The sequence below is a fragment of the Myotis brandtii genome, unplaced genomic scaffold (assembly GCF_000412655.1).
Source record: "Myotis brandtii unplaced genomic scaffold, ASM41265v1 scaffold160, whole genome shotgun sequence".
NCBI classification, from domain to species: domain Eukaryota; kingdom Metazoa; phylum Chordata; class Mammalia; order Chiroptera; family Vespertilionidae; genus Myotis; species Myotis brandtii.
Genome location: NW_005355833.1, coordinates 2,823,614 through 2,850,469, shown reverse-complemented (window position 1 = coordinate 2,850,469; position 26,856 = coordinate 2,823,614). Strand labels below are relative to the sequence as shown.

At 44.8% G+C, this 26,856-nt stretch overlaps 1 protein-coding gene across 2 annotated transcripts in view; it reads right to left on the bottom strand.

Moving 5' to 3' along the window:
• Positions 1-26,856, bottom strand: part of NOX5 (NADPH oxidase, EF-hand calcium binding domain 5) — an 84,175-nt gene that overhangs the window by 43,833 nt on the left and 13,486 nt on the right. Inside the window, exon 1 of one of the 2 annotated variants that reach the window (XM_005862089.2) lies at positions 982-1,076. The exons of the other annotated variant lie outside the window; for it this stretch is intronic. Coding sequence (XP_005862151.1) covers positions 982-1,031 — 50 coding nt within the window. The 5' untranslated portion in view covers positions 1,032-1,076. Of the gene's footprint in view, positions 1-981; positions 1,077-26,856 lie in introns of those variants that run through there. 2 annotated transcript variants of the gene reach the window in all.

Genomic DNA, 26,856 nt, shown 5'->3' with positions numbered 1-26,856 from the left:
AAAAAGGTAAAAAAAGAAAATAAAACAATAACAAAGAATAGTGGTTCCCAAACTGTCTGATGTGTGCTTGTCAGAAACAGGGAAGGTTTGCTAAAATGCAACTTTGGGGTGGGACCCAAGAATCTGCACATTTAACCAACACCCTGGATGTTTGTGACCCATAGTACTGAGTCACATCTGCAGAAACGAACCGCTGCCCTGAGGGTTCATCAGTTCTCACTCTTTCTTGACCTCACAAGACCTCACAGGAAGGCATTCCAGAAAGCAGAGAGAACTCTGGAAAATTCACTACATAAAAGTGCTAATAACCCAGGAGGGTGGAGGTGGGGTATCTGGGGTTCACCTCCCTCTTCTCAGAAATATTAGTGTCAGCCTGCAGAATGAGAAGGTAACTCTGGGAAGGGATGGAGAAGAGACTGAAACAGCTGGTGACAGGTAGTGGATGAGGGCATGGGGGGCGGGGGAGGGCAGCACCGACAGAGACGAAGTCCTGACAAGAGCTGGGGCTCTTCAGAGTCCAGACCTCCAGGGAATAACATGTTCACAGAGGCCAGAACTGTCCCCAGGAGACCAGGATTACAGGTCCAGCCTGGCTTCACACCAACTGAGTTGCTCACCCACTGCACTCTAGATTCCCTCTATAAAATGTGACAAGCATCCCTCCAACCAAGGACTGCCCTGAGGACCAAATGAGATGCTATTCAGGAAAGTTCAACTGGCAAGCACTATATAAAGGCTAGCTCTTGTTATTAGTCTGCCTTGGCCAATTCCTTATTTTACAGATGAAAAAAACAGGCCCAGAAAAGACTGGTGACTCACCCAAGATCGCACAGTTTGGTAGTAACCTGGCAAGAGCAGAGCTCGGGTTTCCTGACTTCTGTCCCAGGCAGACACAGTCACTCTTTGTAGATGCCCCAAAAGGCCAAGAACCCTTGCTTTCCCTTGTCCCTGACATGGAAAGCTTGACAAAGAGCCACTCACCCTCTGCAGCCTTCAGGTTCTGGCTGGGCTGGGTCTCCTGGCGTGCTCATCCTTTCTCCTGTCTTCTAGAGAACACAGGTCCCAGAGAAGCTGCTGTCCATACGACTCACCTCTCCCCCAACTCCTCCTTTTCCTGACTTCCTAAATAGTTGGCCACACCCATAGCGCCTCTGTCATTCATGTGATGGCTAGTGGCTGGCTTGGTCCAGAGAAATTCCAACAGGAAAGGCTGGTGCAGAGGTGGGGCAAGACGTTCACTGGGAAGAATTTTGGCTATCTTTCTCCTGGCCCAGTATCTTCCACTTTCCCTCCCTCAAGGAGAGTGTACAGATGTGAGAACTAGAAACGTACCATGGAAAAAATCACCCACAACTCAAGGCAGGCCCTACTTGGTGCCAGGAGGAAATGAAGAGCATCTTGTTTTTCTCCCACAAGGGTTTGCACTGTGATGACAGCATGTTAGGAGTTCGGCCTCATGATCTGAGCTTAAGTTTGCCTTGTCTTAGAATCAGGATTGGAAAGCCCTTCAAGGTCATAGACTTCAACCAATCCTTTTTTCACTTCCATCCCTCTTCCACCCTTCCCCAAGCACACCTGTGGTCACTGGTCCTGACATGCATGCCTCCAGTCATAGAGTGCTCACTGGCTTGAGAAGCAACAATGTGTTTGTGTGGGGTTGGAGGTGGGAGGAGAGGGGCGGGGGAAAGGCTACTTTGACTGTTCAAATATTCTTCCTCATACTAGAGTAAAGACAGAAATAGAAAAAATTCTATTAAACACTTTCAGAAATGAAGTGTAGTAAATGGAAAATTCTTTTGAAAAACAATTGAGCCAAGCGGTAAATATGAATTATGCTTTCAAGTTATAGCCAATTAAGGGAGAAAAGGAAGAATGAGAAAAGGTGAAAGAGTTGCCAGTATATCATTGTCATTGTAATATTATGTGCTTCTCTCTGGCTACCCCACTGCACTATGAGCAAGGTCTGTGCCTTGTTAATGTAGAATCCCAGGAAACTAGCACTGTGCACTGTGCTCAGTACATAGTGGGCATTCCAAGGGCATTTGTGGAATGAATAAACCAGCCACCATTCAACTAATACTTACAAAATACTTACCATGTGCAGGTCCTGTCCGAGTACACAAAGATGAGCAAAATAATCCAACACGACAAAGGCGGATACAGAAGTGTGCCAAAAAGAGAGCAACAGCACTTTCCAGTGGAAGTGACTGATCTGAAATGGGTTTTAGAGTGTGAATAGGAATTTGCCAGGTGGAAAAGGGAGAGAAAATTCTGAGCAGCTGGAAGACCAAATACAAAGGCGTGAAGTTGCGAGTGCATTCTGTGTTTAGGGAACTCGAAGCAGTTCAGGTATAACTAAATCCCATGGGAAGGGACAAGCTTGCAAGCAGAACCGGAGCGGGAAGCAGCAGTCAGATCATGAAGGGTCTGGAATGAGGCAAGTTAAAGAACTAGGATTCTCCCTGGGAGCTGGTGAAGCAGGTAAAAATGTTAAGCAATGGCCTTGGCATGTGTTGCTCAGTTGGTTGGGCATCGTCCTGTGCACTGAAAGGTTGCAGATTCAATTCCCTCTTGGGGCATATGCCCAGATTGTGGACTCCATCCCCAGTAGGGGGCATGCAGGAGGCAGGTAGGGGGCATGCAGGAGGTAGCTGATTGATGTTTTTTTCTCTCTCTCTGCTTTCCTCTTTCAAAAAAATCAGTTAAAAGGTTTTGTTTTTTGGTGGTGGTGGTGGGGGTGGTGGTGGTGGTGGTGTGTGTGTGTTTTAGCCCTAGCTGGTTTGGCTCAGTGGATAGAGTCTCAGCCTGAGGACTGAAGAGTCCTGGGTTTGATTCTGGACCAGGGCACATGCCTGGGTTGCGGGCTTGATCCTCAGTGTGGGACATGTAGGAGGCAGCAGATCAATGATTCTCTCATAGCATTGATGTTTCTCTCTCTCTCTACCTTTTCCTTCCTCTCTGAAATCAATGAAACTATATTTTTTAAAAAATCTTTTTTTTAATGTTAAGCAATGGAGCAACATGATCAGATGCTTGCCGAAGTTCATCCAGATAAAAAAACTACTTCATATCCTAGTATCTGGACAAAATGCAAGTTTTTAAAAGGAAGATGTTAAATATTGTGAAAAATTATTTATTTTTTAAATTTATTTCAGAGAGAAAGGAGATGGGGGCGAGATAGATAGAAACATCAATGATGAGAATCATTGATTGGCTGCCTCCTGCACACCCCACACTGGGGATCAAGCCCAAAACCTGGGGATGTGCCCTGACAGGGAATCAAATTGTATCCTCCTGGGTCATAGGTTGGCACTCAATCACTGAGCCATGGCAGCCGAGCTGAAATTTTATTTTTAAAAGTATCTTTTAACAAACACACTGGAAGGACAGAGGTTTCTCCCCAATAACATTTTTGTATGGTTACTAAACATTAATTATAAAAAAATTAGAAAAATACCTAAAAGCACAAAAGGAGATTTTTAAAATTCCACCCACCCAGATAAAATCACCACTAAAATTGAGTGTTTCTCTGTAGTTACATGCAGAAAGTAACACAGTATAGAATTCAGAGTGGGGCTTGTCTGATGAACTCATTCACAAGAGCTGCTTTGCTTGTAGCAAGGGGGCCAGTGAAGAGAACGGTGTAAGTGGAGAGTTCGGAGTGGCACCTGAGAGGAGGGAGAGGAAAGCATGGTTCTGTTCTTCAGCCTGCCCTTGACCTCTGGTCTGAGGTCTCTGAAGAGAGAAGGAGTTGTCAATCAATTTTGACCAAGAACTCAAGGCAAACAAAAGCTTTTTTGGGGGGTCTTAGGAATTGCAATTGGGTGACACAGATTTGGGTAAAAACCCAGCTGTGTTCCAAGGAGGAAAGAGAGACAGAATGTATAAAGACAGAAAAAGGGGGACTCCCAAAGGGAGAGTTATACAAGTTGTTTTGAAAGAGCTGTGATTAGTGCTGGCAAGCTCACTTACTCTGTACTATATATGATTGATGGCTTATGACTATCGCTAGGTGAAAATTTTATTTATCAGTAGAGAGTTCAGTGACGCAGAGCCAATTCCAGGAATTGTATCAGGATGTAGCCATTTATAATTTATCTCAGTTTCCTAGGAAGGGTGTGAGCTCAGCTTCCTAGAGGCCTCTTGATTCCATTCTAGATTGTTCTCTTGACAATATTACCCCCATTTTGCTGTTTCTCTCACAGGTTGCTCTCCCTCTTTTGCAGGGGATTCAGATGGCTGGTACTGTTTGAACTCTGTGGTCTTGCATATTTGGAGGCCCAGGAGATCAACCCTGTACTAGGAAGTACTTTCCAAAAAGACACCAGCTACAGACAGTGGGAAGAGAGATGTTGTACTTTCAATATAGCCAGATTGTGTCCCAAAGATCTTGAACCAATTTTCACCCTCCCCCTTGTTTGAAGAGAATGCCTGTTTCACCAAACACTTATGAATACTTATTATCTCTTATTTGTCAACTAGACACACACACAAAAAAAGGGATATCTTGCAGATTTTATTTGCCTTTCTTGATTAGAAGCATCATCGTCAAAGGAAAAATCATGAAAGCATCTTTTCCTCATGTCTTGGGTGAAGTGGAGCATATTTTCTACACTGATGATACAGAGCGTCTTTTAGATAGCCATGCTCCCAATAGGTTGATGATTTTTAAAATAAAGTACTTTTTTCTACATTTTTTTTTTTTTTTGGTCAAAGGCATTACATATTTTGCTCTAGTTCTATCTCAGATTATTCTTTTATTCTTGGGCCTCATTTTAAGTCCCAAGTCTGTAGCTCATGGGTTTTCCCTGTTTGCTGTAGGTGTAGATCAGGGGTGGGCAAACTTTTTGACTTGAGGACCACAATGGGTTCTTAAACTGGACCGGAGGGCCGGAACAAAAGCATGGATGGAGTGTTTGTGTGAACTAATATAAGTTCAAAGTAAACATCATTACATAAAAGGGTACGGTCTTTTTTTTTTTTTTTAGTTTTATTCATTTCAAATGGGCCGTAGTTTGCCCACGGCTGGTGTAGATACTACTATGGCCAGAATGAGCCAGGAAAAGCAGCTGAGGTGTGGACAAAGGCAGGGGAGATGATGGGTCACCTGCCTGTGCTCCTGCATGTGGCTGCCCATCACCTGTGCCCTGGAGCCCCCTCATCCCTTGACCCACTCAAAGATCGTGACCAGCAATTATCTCCTTGCTTTCTGCATCATTTCCCCCTTCTCTGCTCAATCATTCTTCCTCCAGTTAGTGACTATTTTACTATTTCTTCTTAATAGTAAAATTCCCTGAAGGAGTTACCTATACTCACTCTCCACTTCTTCATTTCTTTTTTGTGTGTGGGGGGAACCTACTCCAATCAGACTCTATGCCCTTAAGAAACCCTTCTCAATAAGATTACCAATAGCCTCCTCATGGCCAACTCCAGTGATCATTCTCAGTCCTCAGTGGCATTGGACAAAGGAGAGAACTCTTTCCTTCTCAATCCTCTGTATTTGATTTCCAGAATCCTGCCCTGTCTTGGTTTCCTTTCTAACTCACTGACTCCTTCTCAGTGTCCTGCCTCATTGATGCAGCCTGCTGTCCTTTTATCTGACCTTTGAAAGTTGGGCTCAGTCTTCAGACCTCTATTTTTTTTTTTTTAGCCTAAAATTTTTACATTTAGAATTAGCCAGCTGAACTCAATTTAGATGATCCCAATTTTGTTAGCAACATCCAAAGCATCATAGTCAGGAACCAGTCAAAATATGCCTTCTTCTCGCCATCAGGCCTGATCAAGGTGTGACCTTGGCCACGTCAATGTCATAGAGCTTCTTCACGGCCTGTTTGATCTGGTGCTTGTTGGCCTTGACATCCACAATGAACACCAGTGGTTTGTTGTCCTCTATCTTCTTCATAGCTGACTCGGTCGGTGGTCAGGGGAACTCAATGATGGCCCAGTGGTCAAGCTTGTTTCTCCTGGGGGCACTCTTTCGAGGATATTTGGAAGGTGGGTGATGTACTGATCTTCGTTTTTGTGTGGCTGTGGACGCCTTTCAACACTGCTTTCTTTGCCTTCAAAGCCTTTGCTTTGGCTTTGGCTTTGGCTTTGGGAGGGGGAGGAACTTCCTTCTTCACTTTCAGTGCCATCTTTGTGAAAAAAGGCCTCATTCTCCTCCTCCTCCCACATCTAGATTAACTCCCTCAATTAGCTAATTTAGCTTCATGGTTTTCAAGAGCATCAACAAGAACATGACTCCTACCCCATGCTACTGATCCTCATTACCCTGCTCTCCTCTCTTCTTTCCAGACATATATCATCTTCTCACATGCTATATCACATGCTTCTTTATTATGTTCATTGCTTTATATCTGCCCCCCGCCCCCCGCCCCACACATACACTAGAATGTCAGCACCATGAAGGTAGGAACGTGTGTCTGTTTTGTTTGCAAATGAATCTCAAGAGAGTAGAAGAGTGCCCGGACTATAATAGTCACACAATCAATATGGCTGAAGTGGGCTGGCTACATCAGCATCCCATAAGCCAGTGGTTCTCAACCTTCCTAATGCCTCGACCCTTTAATACAGTTCCTCATGTTGTGGTGACCCCCAACCATAAAATGATTTTTGTTGCTACTTCATAACTGTAATTTTGCTACTGTTATGAATCGTAATGTAAATATCTGATATGCAGGATGTATTTTCATTGTTCGCAACCCACAGATTGAGAACCGCTGCAGAGGAAACTCTGTACTCCAGTCACCAATTCACAAGGTCTGACTTCTGTTCTAAGGGGTATCAGCAAGAAGAGAGGACCAACCAGCTCCAGGCATTAGTCAGGAAGGGTGGCCTCTACGCCCAGCCTAACTCACTGCATGGCCTGGGAAAGTCACCTCCTCTCCAGGACCCAGTCCCTCGCCTGCTCAGTGGAGACTCTGTGTCAGAGCAAACAGGGACAGATATTTTTAAAGCCAATGAGCTGGCCTTCTCCACACTATGCAACTCATGTCTAGGAGAGAGGCTCACGAGGAGCTGTTTACAGGCCACTTGCTGAAGATAACTTTCCCCCTGGAGGCCTGTCCAGCAGTTTGGTATCCCTGGGGTCAAGAAAAATAAGCAGGCTGGGGTGGCTCAGCAGTGAGAGTGTCGACCCTCGCACTGAAGGGTCTCGGGTTCAATTCTCAGTCAAAGGCACGTACCTGGATTGCAGGTTTGATCCCCTGCCTGGTCCGGGCATGTGTAGTAGGCAACCAAACGATGTGTCTCTCTCACATTGATGTTTCTCTCTCACACTGTTTTTCTCTTTCTTACTCCCTTTTACTCTCTCTAAAACCAATGGGAAAAATATTCTTGGATGAGATTAACAAAAATAGAAGGAGGAGGAGGAAGAGGAGGAGGAGGAGAAAAAGAAGAAAGAAGAAAGAAAGAAAGATAGATAGATAAGCAGGCGGGCTGGAGGTGGGGGTCAATGAGGGGAAAAGGGAGACATATGTAAAACTTTCAGCAATAAAGAATTATATATAAAAGAAGAATTAGAAACAAAATAAGCAGAGCCCTGATGTAACTACAGTTGATTCTAATGAGATGAAATTCTGTTATTCCCCCCCCCCCCCCCCCGGGTTGAAATGAACTCCTCATGAAAACAGGGCAGTTAAGGGCACCTGATATCATTCCAAGTTCCATTAGTATTCTAATACATAAAATTTCAGAGGACATGAAGTTTCACCGTTTTTTTTGTATCTCCTACTTAAGCCCCGGAAGGCTGGGGCCCGTCTTCCTCCTCCTATATTTCCTTTGAGGCTCAGCCCACCAGTGGGTGCTACCCCACCAGTGGGTGCTGAGTTGGTCCTCGTCGGTTTCCTGGGTCCTGAGTCACTGTCCCTTGGCTGGAGGAAAACGTGGAGAGCAAACACTGTGCCTGCCTCCAGGAGCAGGTTTCTCTGGGAGCTGTGGGGTCAAGGTGAGCATCAGCATTTGCAAACCTCTCCGTCTGCAAGATGCTTCCGCAGACACATCCCAGGAACTCCCAACCGGAGCCGACAGGATGGACTTCTGAGCCTCTGTTTATCAGACTCTCTGAGCCGAGCTGGTGCTGCCCAGGCTCCCTTTTCTCTGTTGGAGAGCTTGAGCGTGCCTTGCTCATTTCCAACACAGAGACTGGGGCGGAGTCTGCCTCCGCCTTGACCTGCAGTGCCTTTCTGCTGTCCCCAGAGTCACACTGTGTTCCTGCAGCCCTTACTGTCTACACACAAATTTGGCCTGAACACATGCTGTCTTGCAACACCTTATACTTTTGCTCTGTATGGTAACCTGGTCCTTCAGTTATTATTTACCTTTGTGTGTGCCTCCTTTCTCCTCAACTAGCCTGTTGGCTCTAGATGGCAGGAACCATCTCCACTCATCCCCTCCTTCCTTCCTTCCTTCCTTCCTTCCTTCCTTCCTTCCTTCCTTCCTTCCTTCCTTCCTTCCTCCCTCCCTTCCTTCCTTCCTTCCAGAAACATTCAATGCCGTTCAAGAGATAAATTAATGATCAAGGGTGGCATCGTTCCTGCTCTCATGGAGTTTACATTCTGTAGGTACCCCCACAGGACTGGGTAAAACTCACCTGTGACCAGCAGGCAAGAGTTTGCAGTGACAGCCTCTGACCAGCAAGTTGCAGCAGCATGTGTCCCTTTGATCTGATCAAAGCTGAGTGAGGACCATTTTTAAGTAGAAAAGCAGGAAAGACCACAGAGACAGGGCCTGTGTGGGGCAGCTTGTGGATGACAAGGCTAAACAAGAATTCCTTCTGGGCCTGCCCCTGGGATGTATTGGGAGCCCCACCCATAAAAGGGTTGGAGCCCTTAGGCCCTGTAGAGGCCTGCAGCTTACTAGGGGAACCTTTCATGGCACAGATGGGGAAACTGAGGCATCCAGAGGGTTGTGGTTGTTCTGGTACTGGACTCCTAGCACAGTGCTCTTGTCTAGCACCCCACTGAGGTATGATTTCCTGCTAAAGGGAAAGACTTGTTTTCCCACTTAGCTGTCGGGAGCAACTCTGGTACACAGGCACATACACATGGAAAAGAGAGAGGCTTGGGCTGGGGTGGGGGAAGTTTACAACTTCAAATATTTTACAATCGTTTGGAAAACACTCGTGCTCTGGCTCTGAGCATCACCTCTGCACCCACGCTGGGCCAGATGCAGGAGGGAGAGGACTTACACAGGGTCCTATGCTCAAGGAACTCACGTGAGACAGTGAGCTATTTAGCAAGTGTGACCAGAAGGCCCCATGATGGGAATGGGGCCAGTGAGCGAGTGAGAAGGGCTGGCCCTGAATGGCCTGCCGACCCTCGCTAAGCCTGAGCTCTGTGTAGGATGGGAGTCACGTCTGTCCTGCCTACCAGGCCACACAGTTGCGAGGATTAAGTGAAATACTAGAGGAAATAGCTGGCCCAGAACTGACACTCAATTCACTTTCACTCATTCCGAAGGTTGTTCTGATTATTCTCAACCACATTCTTTGCTTCCCAAGTTCCAGAAAGAGAACCCTGGTTAGTCCTATTGAAGCAGAAATAACTGAGTGCACATGACCCCGACTGCCCACACAGGGGCTATGATCCTGATACCCAGCTCACTAACCACCCACAGATTGGCTCTTGGATCCACCATTTGATGCCTGAGAACAACTTGCTTCTTTTCTCTGTTCCAAATTTTTCTTACCTGAAGGGTCGCTTAGACCTATCTACGAAGTCGTGGGGCTCCTTTGAGACACCACAAGTGCACCCCTAGCAGGTGGCACTGGATCCATGCTAGCTCCTGTACCCCTTTCCTTCTCCTTCCTGTTGGAGTTGGCTCCGATAGTGTGGGGCAGAGTTCTGAGGCTGCCCACTCCCCTCCTAGCCTTCTGCATCCTTAGCAAGGGGCCCCACTTCCTCTGCAGCCATCGGAAACAGCTCAGGAGACATGTGTGAGACACACTCCTTTTCGTCAAAAAGGGCAGCAGATGGGAGAGGGCTGCTGTGGACCCCGCTGCAAAAAGAAGTCCACTGCCATCCTCCCACTCTACCTCCACTTTCACTCTTCAAGTCTAGAAATTATGGAAATGAGGTCTGAGTACAGTCTTGGAAATTACTTATTCCAGTCGCCTCTGAACACTTAAAACTAATTTTAGTTGTGTGGGTAGAATTTTAACTGACCCCCTCCCCAAAATGTGTGTGCTGATTTTTTTCCTGTGAAATATTCAGTGCAACCTTTCCTTCCTAGATGGGGAAACTCGGGCCCACAAGTGGTTCTATTTCCTGGAGGTAACCCAGGAGGTGGTCGGTCTGGGACTAGAGCCCTGGTTCCCTAATTCAGGGCTTTTTTGCACCAGCCTCCACTCTGAGGAGGTGACTATAGGATGTGAGACCCGGCTCTGCATCCGAGAGATAAGGAGGAAAAAGGCAGGGAGGAGTATTTGCAGTATAAGTGGAAGAAATTATTAGACTGAGTCAGGAATGCTGTCCGTTTATCTTAATTTGGTTTCCTACAAAATGGTTCTGGGAATAAGGCTATAAATTCAGACTTTTCATTGGACGAAATAAAAATATTATTCTGGCCCTTTGCTTTTTAGAGGTGCCAAGAATCATCAGGCTTTGGGAGTCCCAGAGGAAGAACATAGGAGCTTTGTGGACAACAAAGTGACCTCACAGGGTGATCTGATCATGCATTCCTCAACGGGCAGGTCATGGCGGAAGATCTTCTCCAAAGCAGACTCGCCTTTCCCTGCCTTCCTCTACCTTGCCATGTCTTTCCCATCCCCTTTCCTTTTCTTCCTTTAACTCGATATAGTTTACACCCACAGGAATCACAACATGAATGACAAGGTCTTACTGTAGGGTAGTGACCCCAGCCCTACTCCCAGAACATGGGTTTCCCCAGAGAAGCAGGGGGACATCTGGTGGTTCAGTGCATATTGTCATCTTGCAGGTTCCATCTCGACCAAACGTTCCACCCGGCTGACAAGAGGGCATTGGTCCCTCCAGGCTCTGAGCTCACCGGAACCCGCTTCTTAAATCCTGGAGATGTGGAGGGTTAGGGCCACAGCAGCATGGTACGGTTTGGGAAGTCTCTGGCCAGAGGCAGGCCCTGGGTTTTAGCACCGAGCATATCATAGCCTCCTCATTTCTTCACCAGGTGAACTCCATAACCATCAGGGGCCACCACAAATGTACCCTTCCCAGCACACTCCTCCTCAAGAGACTAATTTAGTTCTCTAGTTCTCACTCCACTTTTACTCTATCAAAAGATACTTTAACTGAAAGAGAACTTATGGGCATTTAATGTAGCACAATAATTTATTGAGCAACTAATTTATGACATTTATTGTTTGTGTTGACTCACCAGGGGAAATCAAAGCTTTCTGGAGGCCACCTCCTTGGAGGGTAGCCTAATTTTCTTCTTACAGACAATATGGGTTCTCTAGCCCATAAGGGGCAATAAACAATTCTTCCTGTTTCTGGGTCTGAGAGAGGAAGCTGAGAGGGCCAGGAGGGAGCCTGGTGTGAGAAGGAGGCTGCCCCTAAGATAACCTCTGAATGGGACTTTGTATCTAGAAAGCAATGGAGGCAGTTAAACCAGATTATCCCAGTGGGGAGGAGAATGGGCACTTGGTGCTCCAAGGTAGAGGGTAAAGATGTTTTAGATAAGAACATTTGTCTTTAGAGAGTATACACCTTGCAGCACAGAGCACTGAATGCAGTGTTTTCCAGAAGTAACACTGCTGACTTACACTAGTGTTAGAGACAGTTTTTAAATATTCAGGACTCAGGATGATGTGGAAATGCTGTTGTCTGGAGGGCTGGGCAAGCCAGGCCTGCCTTCTGTATCACTGAGAGCAATAGCTGCCATGGCAACTAGAGGCTGCCCCACCCCCCTTTCCAGACTCGCTCTAAGCATATAACTTCTTATAAGCAAGCCCCATCCACTGTTTCTGTGCATCTAGGCTAACACACCTTTGAAATGCCCCCTTTCAGACCCTTCAGTACATAATCTCAACTGCCCTGTAATCCCATTCCTGCAGGGCTTCCTCCCACCCTTACGAAATCTTCCTTACCTTCATAAAAAGGGGCTGCACACTGCTATTCTTGGAAGCATGGAGTTCAGGCTGTTGAGATCTTGCTTTCAGATGTATCCTCTTTTTGACTCAAATAAATTTTTATAAAAATTCTTTACAGGTGCCTTAGCCGATTTGGCTCAGTGGATAGAGCATTGGCCTCAGACTTAAGGGTCTTGGGTTCGATTCCGGTAAAGGGCACATGCCTGGGTTGCTGGGCCAATCCCCAGTAAGGGGCATGCTGGAGGCAGCCAATCAATGATTCTCTCTCATCACTGATGTTTCTCTCTCTCTCTCCCTCTCCCTGAAATCAATAATAAAAAACATATATGTTTAATTCAAATTATTTATTGTTTAAAGTATTACATATGTCTCCTTTTTCCCCAATTAACCTCTCCCTGGCTGCTCCCACCCCCCAGCACATGTCCTCATCCCCCAGCTGTCTGTGTTAAAGGTTTGGGCATCAACATAGCAGTGGTCCTTAGACTTGTTTGTTAAAAATACAGCTTATTTTTCTCTCCTGTTGGAAATTTAGGTTTAGTCCATTTGATGTGCGGAAATTATTATGACAAGGAGAATGTATCACTAGTATTTAAGAGCAAGTATTTTGGTTTGAGAACCAACTCTGCTCCTTACTAGCCTTATGAACTACCTTAATCTTACAAAACTCAGTTTCTTGGTCTGTAAAATGGGGTAATAATGTCATCCATTATGCTAATATACACTAAAAAAGTATAATAAAATAGTTGAGAGCATGCACTTCAGAGTCACATTGCCCAAATTCAAATCTGCTCCACTACTTACCAGCTCTATGACCTTGTGCTTAACTTCTGTGCCTCAGTTTCTTCATCTATAAAATGGAAGTGATACTAGTATCTCCCTCAAAGGGCTGCTACATTTAAGTGTCCATACTTACAACGTTTAGAATAGGGTCTGATGAAGAGGAAGGACTCAATCGATGGTAGCTGCTGCTGTTATTATCATCATCACCATCTTGGCAAAAGAAAAAGACTTTAACTAGGGCAGTGGCAGTAGGACTAGATGAAAAAGAATACAGGCACAACATTTAAAAGATGAGTTCTGAGGGGCAGCAAGAACAAGAAAAGGAGAGTTTGTTGACCTTCATCCAAACACGTGGTGGTGAGGGCAGTGGGTGAACTTGGGGCTAGTCAGGGTGATCCTGAGCAAGGCCCTCCCCTCTTTTGACCTCAGTCTTATCATCTATAAACTGAGGGTCTTAGATCAGCCTACCTGGTGGGTCTTCAGTTTTAATACACTGAGAGTCTAAGAGATTTCATACTGATGTTTAAAAAAAAATCCCTTATTTGCTGGTGAGTTGGGGCATTCTCCTGTATTCCCAAGTTGTCATATTCTAGGCTTTCCCGAGGATATATTGATTTTCAGCACCACACTGGCACAGATCTATGGAACCTGGGCAGGGAAGGGCCTTTTGTGCCTAAAAATGAAACCTAAAGGCTCCTGGTTGACACATTCTTCAGATCCTTAGTTGGAGCATCAGAAAACTCATCTCACCCAACACCTAGTCCTCACTTCAAGAATGTCAGCATGGCCTCTGAGAAGTTATGAAAGAAAATTAAATGCAAAAAGTTTGGTCCTTTCCCCATCTCCTGCCACCAAGTATCCAGGATTGAGGACTCCCAGTCAAAGGAAAGGGCCTCCCAGGCTGGTTGCTTCTTCAGCTAGCTTCTGCATAGCTGGGGAGAGAGGGAAGGAGCCTCCAACCACTGTAACAGAGGCAAATCCAGAATCCTGCCTCCAGACTCCTAGTCCTTTCTTCAAAGCAAGAGCACAGAGATGCTCACAGCAGCCAGATTGCTTGGCAATAAGCACTGCTTTTGCTCCTGAGTAATTTAGTATTAGCTGTCCAGCTAACATTGAGATGGTGGGCTCTCACCTCTGCTACAGCTAAGGATGCAGCTTGGCAACCAGGTCTACCTTGTAACTCTTTCCACAGAGAAGGAAAATCTTTCCATAGAGTAGGAAAGGTACCTTGCCTAAAAAACGTTTATATTAAAAACAAAGCAAAACAACCCGGCCAGTGTGACTCAGTGGTTGAGGGTCGACCCATGAACCAGGAGGTCACGGTTCAATTCCTGGTCAGGGCACATGCCCAGGTTTTAGGCTTAATTCCGAGTGCAGGAAGCAGCCGATCAATGATCCGCTGATTGTGGCGGATAATGGTGTACTAACTGAAAACTCAACCAAGTGGTATCTCTAATTACAGCTACTGTGCCAGGTGTTAAAGGTTTACTAAAACAGATATAATACTTAGTATGTGAATAATGTTTTGGAAAATGCAATATTTTCTATCTCCATCAATATAAAAGAGCAAATTACAATAATATTTACATGGAAAGAACAGAAGTGTGTACAGAAGTGCTCATTGCATTGCCCCAGGCTATGTTAACGCTCCTGTTCCCTGTCACAATACAGTCCAGAGAGACTTTGATCATTTTAACATTCCACACTATATCTTGCTGGTCTATATTGATAAAATGTCATGTTAATTATATTTGGCAAACAAGAAGTGAGATGGTCTAAGGAAATGTGCCAGAGGGTAGGAGGTTTATTCTATCACGATTCAGGAGTCGGTCAGATCAGGTGAATAGTCTGATCATGCCAATTCATCCTTCCATAAGATCAACTCTTTGTATCTCTCACCCCTTAATACTTAGAAACAAACACAGCACCTAATGGGCTTCTGGATTTTGTAGACAACATGTACTTCTTTGGGGACTATTGCTACAACCCATTTATTGGGTACCTTAGAAGGCTATCAGTTTTGAGTGAGGCTCTGATTAAGAGAGAGCTCTATTGCAAGTCCAGGTTTTGAGCAGCCCTGACATTTAGATGCTATAATCCAGCCTAGCCAAGGTGCTAGAGGTATCCATGGTAGATAAGCACACTATGAAGAGTCTCTGGCAAGTCCCAACAAAAACCCTATAATTCAGACCTCAGCTTCCAGAGCAAAGCCCTATCTGCTGCAGCAGAAAAGAAGGTCCTGTTCCGAAAGAACGTCCTGTTTGAAAAGGAGATCCTGAAGTGAATTTTTTTTTCTGAAGTGAATCTTAATAAAGAATGAGCACCTAACTGTGGAACATAAGCAACTATGAAACTGGAGTTATACATATTGTCAGATCCACCATGTCAAGAAATGGACCAAAGCAGCAGTAATCCTTTGTATCATGGAAATGATATATTCAGGATTGAGCTCAAGTAGACACAGAAGGCACAGATAAGCTACATAAACAAGTGAGTAAAACCTCTAAGACTGCCACATCTTTTGCAGCAACACTTTACCTCAAACTTCATGGGGTCCACACAACCTGATAAAGGAAGAAGGAAAACTTGGGTCTGATTTATGGATGGGTCAGGTTGGTATATTGGTATGAGTCAACTACTGCTGCACCCCCACTCAAGGGTGTAACTAAAGAACAGGGCTGAGTGATGGTGAGGAATCCTCTCTGTGCCTAGGGCTTTGTAAAGAAAAGCCATCAGATTACTGAGTGGCCAGATTATTATGACCACCCCATCAATACTTCGTTGGGCCATCTTTTGCCTTCAATACTGCAGCAATTCTTCTTGGCATTGACTCCACGAGATGTTGAAAGGTGATGCGAGGAATCTGACACCATGACTGATGAATAGCACTGTCCAGTTCTGTGAGATTTGATGGTTGTGGAACCAGCTGCCTGATGGCTCTTTTAACTTCATCCCACAAATGCTCAATTGGATTGAGATCTGGTGATTGTGGGGCCACCTAAGCAAGGCAAAGTCTCCCTCATGTTCTTGAAACCACTCCTACACAATACGAGCACCGTGGCATGGTGCATTGTCTTGTTGGAAGAAGCCATCTCCATTGGGATATGCCATCAACATGATAGGATGAATTTGATCAGCAACGATACTTAGGTATATTGTGCTATTCAGACGTTGTTCCACACGAATTAAAGGGCCCAAATCATGCCAGGAAAACATGCCCCAAACCATAACACTGCCCCCACCAGCTTGAAGGGTTGTACTCATGCATGTGGGGTGCATGCTTTCATGCTGTTTCCGCCAAATTCTCACTCTGCCATCTGCATGATGCAACTGGAAACGTGATTCATCGGACCACATGACTTTTTTCCAATGCTCGACTGTCCAATCCTTGTGTTCCTGTGCGAATTGGAGATGTTTTATCTTGGTAACTGCAGACAGCAAAGGTGTTCGAACAGGCCTTTGGCTTCCATATCCCATACGATGCAGTGTCTGGCTAATTTGCCTACAAACGTCGGGTGGTCATAATAATCTGGCCACTCAGTGTATATGGACAGGAGTCCCCACCCCTGCTCCATAACTGGTCCATCCTAATGCAACCGAGGAATCCAAATCCTCACAACTTGATTGGTCCAAAAGGCACTGTTTTGATTGGTCAGAACAGAGCCCCTCTGATTGGCCAGGGCTGCACAGCCCTGATTGGATGGGGAAACCCTCAGTCCTATTAGTTCTAATAGGATTCCAAGATCTCCTTCATAAGGGCTGACTAGATGAAAGAAATACAGTGCAGGTAGGCAATTCAGTGCAGGCTTGTCTGTGAAAAGCAGTTTGTGTGAGAGGCCTCTGTGCAGAAATGACTGCACAACTAATATATCTAGGTAATGATGATCCAAGATTGAAAAAATTACAAAAGGGGCCACAACCAAATGATAAAACACAACACCATCTTGACAAGAAAACAAAAAGGAACAAAGAAAGAAAGAAAAAGAAGAAAGAAAGACAAACCAAGTCTGACAAAGTTTCTAGATCCAACTACCAATTTATAGAAAATAGAGAGGACAGGAAAATATATACTAAATGGCATTATGGGGATACAATCAGCAAAACTCATACTGTATAAAACCATAGGTCAAATGACAAATTTCTTTGATAAATAAATTTCAAGGAGAACAGAGGTGGAGGAAAATCTTTAGATTAAAAGAGATTTGTGAGTCAAATCAACCAGTCTCAGTGTGTGAACTTTATTTGGATCTTGATTCATACAAATTCTAAATTTAAAAAATTAGAAAATTAGAAATGTTAACATTGACTGGATATTTGATGATATTAAAGAATCATTAAATTTTTATGTAATGATATTGTAGAAGCGGTTTTTAATAAAGCTTATAGAGCTTCACAGTTATATTTACAGATGAAAAAGTTATCAAAGATTTATTTCAACATAAAATATGGAAGAGGGGAAGGGGTAGGGGTTTAGGGAAATAAGACTGGTCATTAATAGATAATTGTTGGAACTGTTTAGTTTTGCACGTTTGAAATTTTCCATAGCAAAATTATTTTTAAAAATAAGCAACATCGGCCCAGTCGGTGTGGCTCAGTGGTTGTGTTGACCTATGAACCAGGAGGTCATGGTTTGATTCCATGTCAGGGCACATGCCTGGGTTATGGGCTCGGTCTCCAGTAGGGGGCATGCAGGAAGCAGCTGATCAATGATTCTTTCTCATCATTGATGTTTCTCTCTCTTCCTTTCCCTTCCTCTCTGAAATCAAGTATAGATATATAGATATATAATGCAACAATAGCAAATAGTAAAGAGTTATAAAACAAAAACTATGTAGTCTTTTTTATAATATAGCTGATTGTGTGGCAATTATTTTTGATCTCTGATACTCCCTCTGTCCCATATCCATTCAACTACCAAAATTCTGCTGATTCTACCCTTTTATTGCCATGTCTTTCCATCTAGTCCAAGCTAAATTTGTGTATGGTGTACTTCTATTTTTACCTACTTCCAAAACTGTAGCCAGAACAGTACTTTTTTAAAAACCCATTTAATCATACCCATCATACCCATCCTTTGCTTAAAATCCATGAATGACTTATTGATCACAGGATAAAGGCTAAAATTTTCAATATGCAGTGCAATGCCTTTCCGACCTCTGCCCTCACCAGCTTTATAATGATATGCACTCCCTTGCCTTTCTATATACCCCAGCTACTTCTTGAATTTGTCATATTCATGTTCAACCCAGAACTTTCACACATGCTGGTTCCTCTGCCTGGAATGCCCTCTTCCCCCTACACACCGTCATCCTTTAGATCTCACCTAAATGCTACCTTCTCAAGGTAGCTTTTCCATTATTCTTGGTCTAGATGCAGTCAAATTTCTCACACCTTCATAACAACTTGTCACAACTGAAATTTAAATATTGTTAAAGTTATTTTTTAGTGTCTGTCTTTCCTGCTATCCTGCTATGATATAATCTCAAAGAGAGAAGAAACTAGATCTTATTATTATATCCCAAAAGCCTGCTATTTTTTCCGTTACATAGTAAAAGGTCATTATATCTTTATTAAACTAATAATGACTGGATTGATGAATAAGTAAATAAATTTAAATACTGGACTAATTATAAAACAGAATTACCTTCACCATAATTACAATATTACACAGTTAACTTTAATGATGTTAGTCATACTCCCAAATAAAAGATTTGCAAAGCTTCAATGTACACGTATATAAACAAACAAAGGAGGAAATAAGTGAGAACAACTCTACTACCAATTCTGTTTACAGTCCCTCACTGATAATCCAAAAGTACTTACCAACAAAGAAAAAGAGGTATCTTAATGTATCATCCACTTTTCAAAGGAGGCACACATATATTCAAATAAAAGTAGTTTTGATACAAGCTCTACTTTTCTATGCTATTCAGACAGAAAACACAGATTCTCTCAAGAGTAATAAAGACCATATACCCTAAACATTTACATTTATATGCACTCATTTAAAACAAGCTACATGTATAGATTGCACAGTCCTTAACTCTTATTTAATGGGTGAATTTAATTTATTCAAGTAAATCAAAGCTTAAATATTTTAAAGATTAGATCTTCATAATTTTAAAAATAAATTAATGAAAGAAAACTACAAACTCCTGAACCAAACTTTTATTTTAAATTTTTAGGCATATTAGTGCATACGAAAAATGTTCATAACATATGACATGTAAAGATGTTAGCACATTGAACTACAATAGAAAATATTTTATACAACTTTTGAATCACTAGTATGCTTATTTCTCCTGTTAATGAATGCCAGTTAATGAATGACAGTTTTCTTAGATCACCTTTGTTATGGAACATCAAGTAGGCTTAAAATTTTTATATTATTGTTTAATAACTTCCTAATAAGGTTTTGAGTTTGTAGTTGATTTACACATAATCTGTTTTTCAATATATGGATTACTGTAGTAGCTTTCTGTCTCATCTCTGATGGAACATATTTAATATCTAAATATTGAGATAACTTAGATCTAGAATTATACAGCATGTTAATAATAGTTTCAATGTCATTACTTGGAAAACTGCTGCGTCCTACTGGTAATAACTGGGATTTATACATTTTTTGTAATCTGTGTTCTGCTGCTTCTGCTAAAGCAAGGCTTCGTTTTAGGTTCTCTCTAGAGGCTCGAATGTCCTCTCTATATTCTGGCTTGAGGCTCTCAACAAGAGGTACATGTTGTACTTCCGAACGAATATCTGATATTTTATCCAAAATTTCTTCATTACTCAAAATTAGTGGTTGACTTTCATATATTGGTATTTCATATTCCCCTGAGAGCTGAGGAACATCTTCTAGTTCTGTGGAGGTATCCCAGTCAGTGCTCCTACTTGAAGGACTTGGAGGTAATTCAGTAACATTTGGCCATAACATTGGTGCTCTAAATTGTGACTCTGACTCTGACTCTGGCTCTGGTTCTGGCTCTGGCTCTGGCTCTGGCTCTTCTCTTTCAATATAAGGTACTTTTGAACTTAAAATAACAGAAATATTATTTGGTTTAATTGACCAGAATGGTGTACTTTTAGTATGTTTGTTCCTCTTTATTTCAGGTTGGAAGTCTCTAGTAGGGAAAGGTGTAGCTTTATCACTGATAGGGTCGCTTAAAACATCATTCTCAGTTGAAGCTTTGTCATGTGAAATTAGCTCCTTAAATTGTGATACCTTCGATCTCATAGAATAAACGTTATTTGAAGACTTCGGTTTCATAGAATAAACGTTATTTGGAGACTTTGATATTTTCTCTTGGCCTGGCTCCCTAGTGGGAACACTTAATACTAGATTCTGTAAAACTTGTACATAATGATTCAAGTTTTTTTCTTCATCAGGTGTCACAGTTATTCCTTAAGGGGGGAAAAATCAAATAATAAGTAACATTTATTATCATATATGATATAGTGACAAAATCTACTGGCCCATATTTACTTCATATGCTATCACTTGAAAGTTAAAATAAAGAACCAAGGAATAAAGCATATCTTACAGTCAACTCTCACTTAAAATTATTCTTTCAGATTCTTATTTAAAACAAATGAGCAAGATCAGTGCAAAAGTTGCATACTAACACAATTCTTTTTGCAATTACTCTCACATATAACTTATGATTCAGTAGGTAACTTATTAAAACAAAATTCGTGATTATGTCCTCCAACACAGTGGTGTGCGGAATTAGATTCATACTGACTCACCAGAGCCAATTGTTAAATTTTAGAAACTTTGTGAGCCAGATATTACATATAGACATCGTTTATAATTAAATTATCTGAATTTTCATTTAAATAAATTGTATTGAAAAGAAAAGTAATAAATATTCAAACTCATCACTTTCTTATTTTATTTCATTTCACTATTATCTATGTTCCTGAAGTTATTTACATTTAGGGTATCTGTATGGTAGAAACGCTATATAATGGTGTGCTACTATATATCTTTCTACCTTTCTGTTCAGTGATGTCAAGTAGGTAGCTTGAAATCAGCCATGATGGGGCAAATGCTGTAAATCAGGACTTACCCTTCTTTCCAAAAAGCCAGTTAAACATTTACCAGTACACCACTGCCTTCAAACCAAAAATGATCTAACTATAGCCTGTGGGTCATCCCACCCAACTGTGGGTTTTTTTTTTTGTAAATAAAGTTTTATTGGAACCAGCCAGTCTTACCCATTTGTTTCTTTATTATCTACCAGAGGCCTGGTGCACAAATTCGTGCACGGGTGGGGGCCAGCCGGCCTGCCCAGATTGGGGTGGGGGAGGCTGGTCAGGGGTGGGGCCAGCCAGGGGGAGGGGCCGTGGGCGGTTCGCTGGCTGGCCCCGCCCCCTAGTCGAACTCCCAGTGGAACTCCTAGTTGAGGGGACAATTTGCATATTAGGCTTTTTATTATATAGGATAGTTGCTTTTGGCTCCAACAGCAGAGTTGAGTAGTTGCAACAGAAACCACATGGCCTGAGAAGCTGAAAATACTACTTGGCCCTTTACAGAAAAGTTTGCAGATTCCTGTCTAAACCATCAATATTTCATACTTACAACAAAAATGACAGTTCTATTTATACTGGTATTTTGCAGCATCTGAGTGGTGAAGCCTCTCATTTCCAATGTGGAAAACAAAAAAGACTACTGAATAAGATATTCTCAAATTCTGCCCAACTTCCCTATTCCTAGTCAGGAGTTTTAAATTTTAAGTGTTGGAACTTTATATTGCAGGTAGTTTTGAATAGATTGTGCCACTATCACAAATACAAATTGATTTAATTCAAGGAAGTAAGTCACTTTAAAAAATATTTTTTTAAATTATTTCAGAGAGGAAGGGAGAGGGAAAGAGAGTTGGAAACATCAATGATGAGAGAGAGTCATTGATCAGCTGCCTCCTGCACACCCCACACTAAGGGGTCAAACCCGCATCTCAGGCATATGCCCTGAACCAGGAATCAAACTCTGACCTCCTGATTCATAGGTCGACGCTCAACCACTGAGCCATGCTGGTCAGGTGTAAGTCACTTTTTACCAAACTCTAATGTACAACATCTACCTGAACCCTCCCTCTGCAAGTAAAATGAATCACAGTAGTAACAAACTTTCTAACTATAGCCTGTGGGTCATCTCCACCCAACTTAAAAGTGCCTCTTAAGGAGGCACTTTTTATTCAGCTGTATGAAAAGCAAAAAATAGCCCAAAAATGCTTTATATTTACATGTTTCACCTCTCTTCCTTAACTCTTCTGTTACAACTTAGAAAGACCAGATGAAGTTTAATCAAAATTGAAAGTATATTTCTAAATTTTAAAAGTCTTAATGAAAACAGTTTAGTGAGGCAATATGATAGTGGGAAGATACTAGACTGGAGATTTAGATTCTAAAAGTGGATTCTACATTTTATGTCATGCTGAGAAAAGCCTTGCATACTCCAAGATCCATATAATGATGGTGGGTAAAAAAGGGGAAGATATAGAACATGAGGTAGATTTTGGTATTATCTTTAATCACTAACATAGTATCAAACATTTTGTCTATGAATTATGGATTTTTTAAAAAATGGACAGAAGGGTAACATACCAAACTCATGTGGGTACTTGTCTCTGAGGAGAGGAAATGAGACTGAAGTTGGTCATTAAAAAGGACTTTAGACTTATCTATAACGAGAGGCCTGGTGGGGTCCCTCAGCCTGGCCTGTGCCCTCTCGCAGTACGGGAGCCCTTGGGGGATGTCCAACTGATGGCTTAGGCCTGCTCCATGCTGGACATCCTTAGCGCTGCTGCGGAGGCAGGAGAGGCTCCCACCACTGCTGCTGCGCTTGCCAGCCATCAGTCCGGCTTGTGGCTGAGCAGTGCTCCCCCGTGGGAGCACACTGACCACCAGGGGGCAGTTCAGGCCCCGGCCTCCCATCGCCCCACCTCCGGTGGCCTCCCTCTGCAGGTGGCAACCAGCAGGCGGATCAGGAGACGGCACCAGCAGGCAAGCGGCCGGCCCCACCCCCCGATTGCTCCTCTGCCACCACCAGTCACCACCAATGCCCCCCCGCAATCACCATCCCCTCCCTCTGCCCGCTGGCACCCATCTTGGCTGGCCTAGCGCCGCCCACTTGCTGGCCTCGCCCCCCGCCAACTGATCATCGTTCTGCCATTTGGTCAATTTGCATATTAGGCTTTTATTATATAGGATGTTTTACTCTCCAAAAAAAAAAAACCCACACACACACCGGCACACACACTTAATAAACCACTAAAAGTTAATAAACCTAATCACTTACTAAACCACTAAAAGTTACATTTTAAAAAATGAAATAACTTATTTATATATTCTCATATGTATAAAAAGCATTGTCCTAAATCTAGAGTTTCGTGAAGAAAAAGTAAGTATGTAGCCTTGAGTGCAGTAAAAAAAAAAAAAAAAAAAAAAAAAAAAAAAGCAAGTCTTTGATGCTGGCCTGGCTCTACCACTTTCTAACATCATGACCTAAGGCAATTACTTACTTTCTCCAAACTATAAAATTAAAATGCTAGATTTGCCCTTTTCTCTCACAGAACCAAATAAATTAAATATTTAAAAATACTTCAAAAGCTACAGAGCACTATTTAAGATAATAATATTCTCTATAAAGGTAACTGCTTACACTTCTAATTTTAAAATATAAACTTAAGTCCCTAAAAAGAACATTAAAAACATGTTTTGTTTCCTATTTGGTAAAACACAGGAAGCTGTTCCCCTAAAGACAGGAACAAGGTCAGGATACTAATATCTCCATTACTATATAACAGGGTGTGGAGGTATTAGTCAATGTCATAAGACAGGGGAAAGGAATGGAAGCATGAGAATTCAGAAGAAAAAGGCAAAACTATCTTTATATGTAGAATTTCATGCAAGAATAGGCCTTCCTTACCCCGGCTGTCGGCACCGGCTTCCCTCCAGCACCCAGGACCTGGGCTTCTCTCACAAAGGGAGGCCCTGCCCACCCACCGGCCGGTGGTCTGGGCCTCCCTCTGCGGGGTGATCATGGGGAGATGGCCAGGCCCCTCATCAATCACATTGCACCCACCTTGGCTGACCTGGCACCAGTGGGTGTCATAGCTTGGTCCCAGATGGTTGTCCAGATGGTCGTTCTGTTGTTCGGTCGATTTGCATATTACACTTTTATTATATAGGACTAGAGGCCCGGTGCACAAGGCACAGAGGAGGGCTGATCAGGGGGTTGGGGTGCCTTCCCCTGTCACGAACAGAGTAGGGCGGATAGGGAGGTTGTGGCCCCGCCCCCTGTCACTCACAGAGCCACAGGGCGATCAGGGGGTTTGGGCGCTGCCCCCTGTCACACACAGAGCCGCAGGGCAGTCAGGAGATTGGGGAGCTCCCCCCTATCAGGCACAGAGGAGGGCTGATCAGGGGGTTGGGGTGCCTTCCCCTGTCACGAACAGAGTAGGGCGGATAGGGAGGTTGTGGCCCCGCCCCCTGTCACTCACAGAGCCACAGGGCGATCAGGGGGTTTGGGCGCTGCCCCCTGTCACACACAGAGCCGCAGGGCAGTCAGGAGATTGGGGAGCTCCCCCCTATCAGGCACAGAGGAGGGCTGATCAGGGGGTTGGGGTGCCTTCCCCTGTCACGAACAGAGTAGGGCGGATAGGGAGGTTGTGGCCCCGCCCCCTGTCACTCACAGAGCCACAGGGCGATCAGGGGGTTTGGGCGCTGCCCCCTGTCACACACAGAGCCGCAGGGCAGTCAGGAGATTGGGGAGCTCCCCCCTATCAGGCACAGAGGAGGGCTGATCAGGGGGTTGGGGTGCCTTCCCCTGTCACGAACAGAGTAGGGCGGATAGGGAGGTTGTGGCCCCGCCCCCTGTCACTCACAGAGCCACAGGGCGATCAGGGGGTTTGGGCGCTGCCCCCTGTCACACACAGAGCTGCAGGGCAGTCAGGAGATTGGGGAGCTCCCCCCTATCAGGCACAGAGGAGGGCTGATCAGGGGGTTGGGGTGCCTTCCCCTGTCACGAACAGAGTAGGGCGGATAGGGAGGTTGTGGCCCCGCCCCCTGTCACTCACAGAGCCACAGGGCGATCAGGGGGTTTGGGCGCTGCCCCCTGTCACACACAGAGCCGCAGGGCAGTCAGGGGATTGGGGAGCTCCCCCCTATCAGGCACAGAGGAGGGCTGATCAGGGGGTTGGGGTGCCTTCCCCTGTCACGAACAGAGTAGGGCGGATAGGGAGGTTGTGGCCCCGCCCCCTGTCACTCACAGAGCCACAGGGCGATCAGGGGGTTTGGGCGCTGCCCCCTGTCACACACAGAGCTGCAGGGCAGTCAGGAGATTGGGGAGCTCCCCCCTATCAGGCACAGAGGAGGGCTGATCAGGGGGTTGGGGTGCCTTCCCCTGTCACGAACAGAGTAGGGCGGATAGGGAGGTTGTGGCCCCGCCCCCTGTCACTCACAGAGCCACAGGGCGATCAGGGGGTTTGGGCGCTGCCCCCTGTCATGCTGATCCCGGTGCCGGGAGCCTCGCTGCTCCGCTGATCCCGGTGCTGGGAGGCATATTACCCTTTTACTATATAGAATAGAGGCCTGGTGCATGGGTAGGGGCTGGCTGGTTTGCCCTGAAGGGTGTCCTGGATCAGGGTGGGGGTCCCCACTGGGGTACCTGGCTCTTCTGGGTGAGGGGCTGACTGCTGTTTTCCGGCTGGCGAGTGACTAAAGCTTCCAACCGCTCCTTGTTTTCTTCTCTTTTTTTTTTTTTTTTTTTGGCCCGTTGCTTTGAGGCCTCGCTGCTGAAAACATAGATACAATGTTGCGGTCCGAGCCCGGCTGAATGGAAGCCCTTTTCTGGGGTTTTGTTTAGCTTCTTATTTGCAACATAGTATATAGTTGCTTAGAGTTGCAACTGAGAGGCTGGCAAGTTAGGTGGGGAACGTTGGAGTCCGCAGTCACTGAAGCAAGCAAGCCTCCCTGTTTGCTTCAGTGCCTGGCTGCTGGCCGCCATCTTGGCTGACAGTTAATTTGCATATACTCACTGATTAGCCAATGAAAAGGGTAGCGGTCGTACGCCAATTACCATGTTTCTCTTTTATTAGTGTAGATAATTATACATCCAGACCACATAAAAGAATCAACTGAAAAACTATTACAAAGAATAAGAGAATGTAATAAAGTAGCAAATTAGAAAATCAACATACAAAAACCAACATCTAATAAAAGTGAAACATGCAAACTGACCACACCTCCGCTATGCCCCAAGCCATGCCCACCAGCCAATCAGAGCAACTATATGCAAATTAACCCAACCAAGATGGCGGCCGGCAGCCACGAAGCTGGAGCAAGCAGGAGGCTTGGTTGCCCCAGCAATGGAGGAAGCCAAGCTTCCCGCCTGCCCTGGCTGGCTGTGGCCTCCGCTCAAGACAACTAAGTTTCAATTATAGAAGATAAATAAATCCCAGATACCTGCTTCCAGCCAGCCTCCACTGGGAGCGTGGGTGGCTGGGGGCCGTGGCCAGCCTGCAAACAGCCATCAGCCCCTCACCCAGGCTGGCCATACCCTCATGGGGTGAGGGTCCCCGCTGGGGGGCTTGGCCAGCCTGCAAACAGCCATCAGCCCCTCACCCAGGCTGGCCATACCCTCATGGGGTGAGGGTCCCCGCTGGGGGGCTTGGCCAGCCTGCAAACAGCCATCAGCCACTCACCCAGAATGGCCAGGCACCCCAGCAGGACCCCCCACCTTGAAGGGGGTGAGGTCAGCCTGAAAACGGCCCTCAGACAGACCCTCACCCAGACAGGACAGGCACCCCAGTGGGAACCCTAACCCTGAAGGGGCTGTGGCCAGCCTGCAAACAGCCATCAGCCCCTCACCCAGGCTGGCCAGGCACCCCAGCGGGGATCCCCACCCTGAAGGGGCTGTGGCTAGCCTGCAAACAGCCATCAGCCCCTCACCCAGGCTGGCCAGGAACCCCAGCGGGGATCCCCACCCTGAAGGGGCTGTGGCCAGCCTG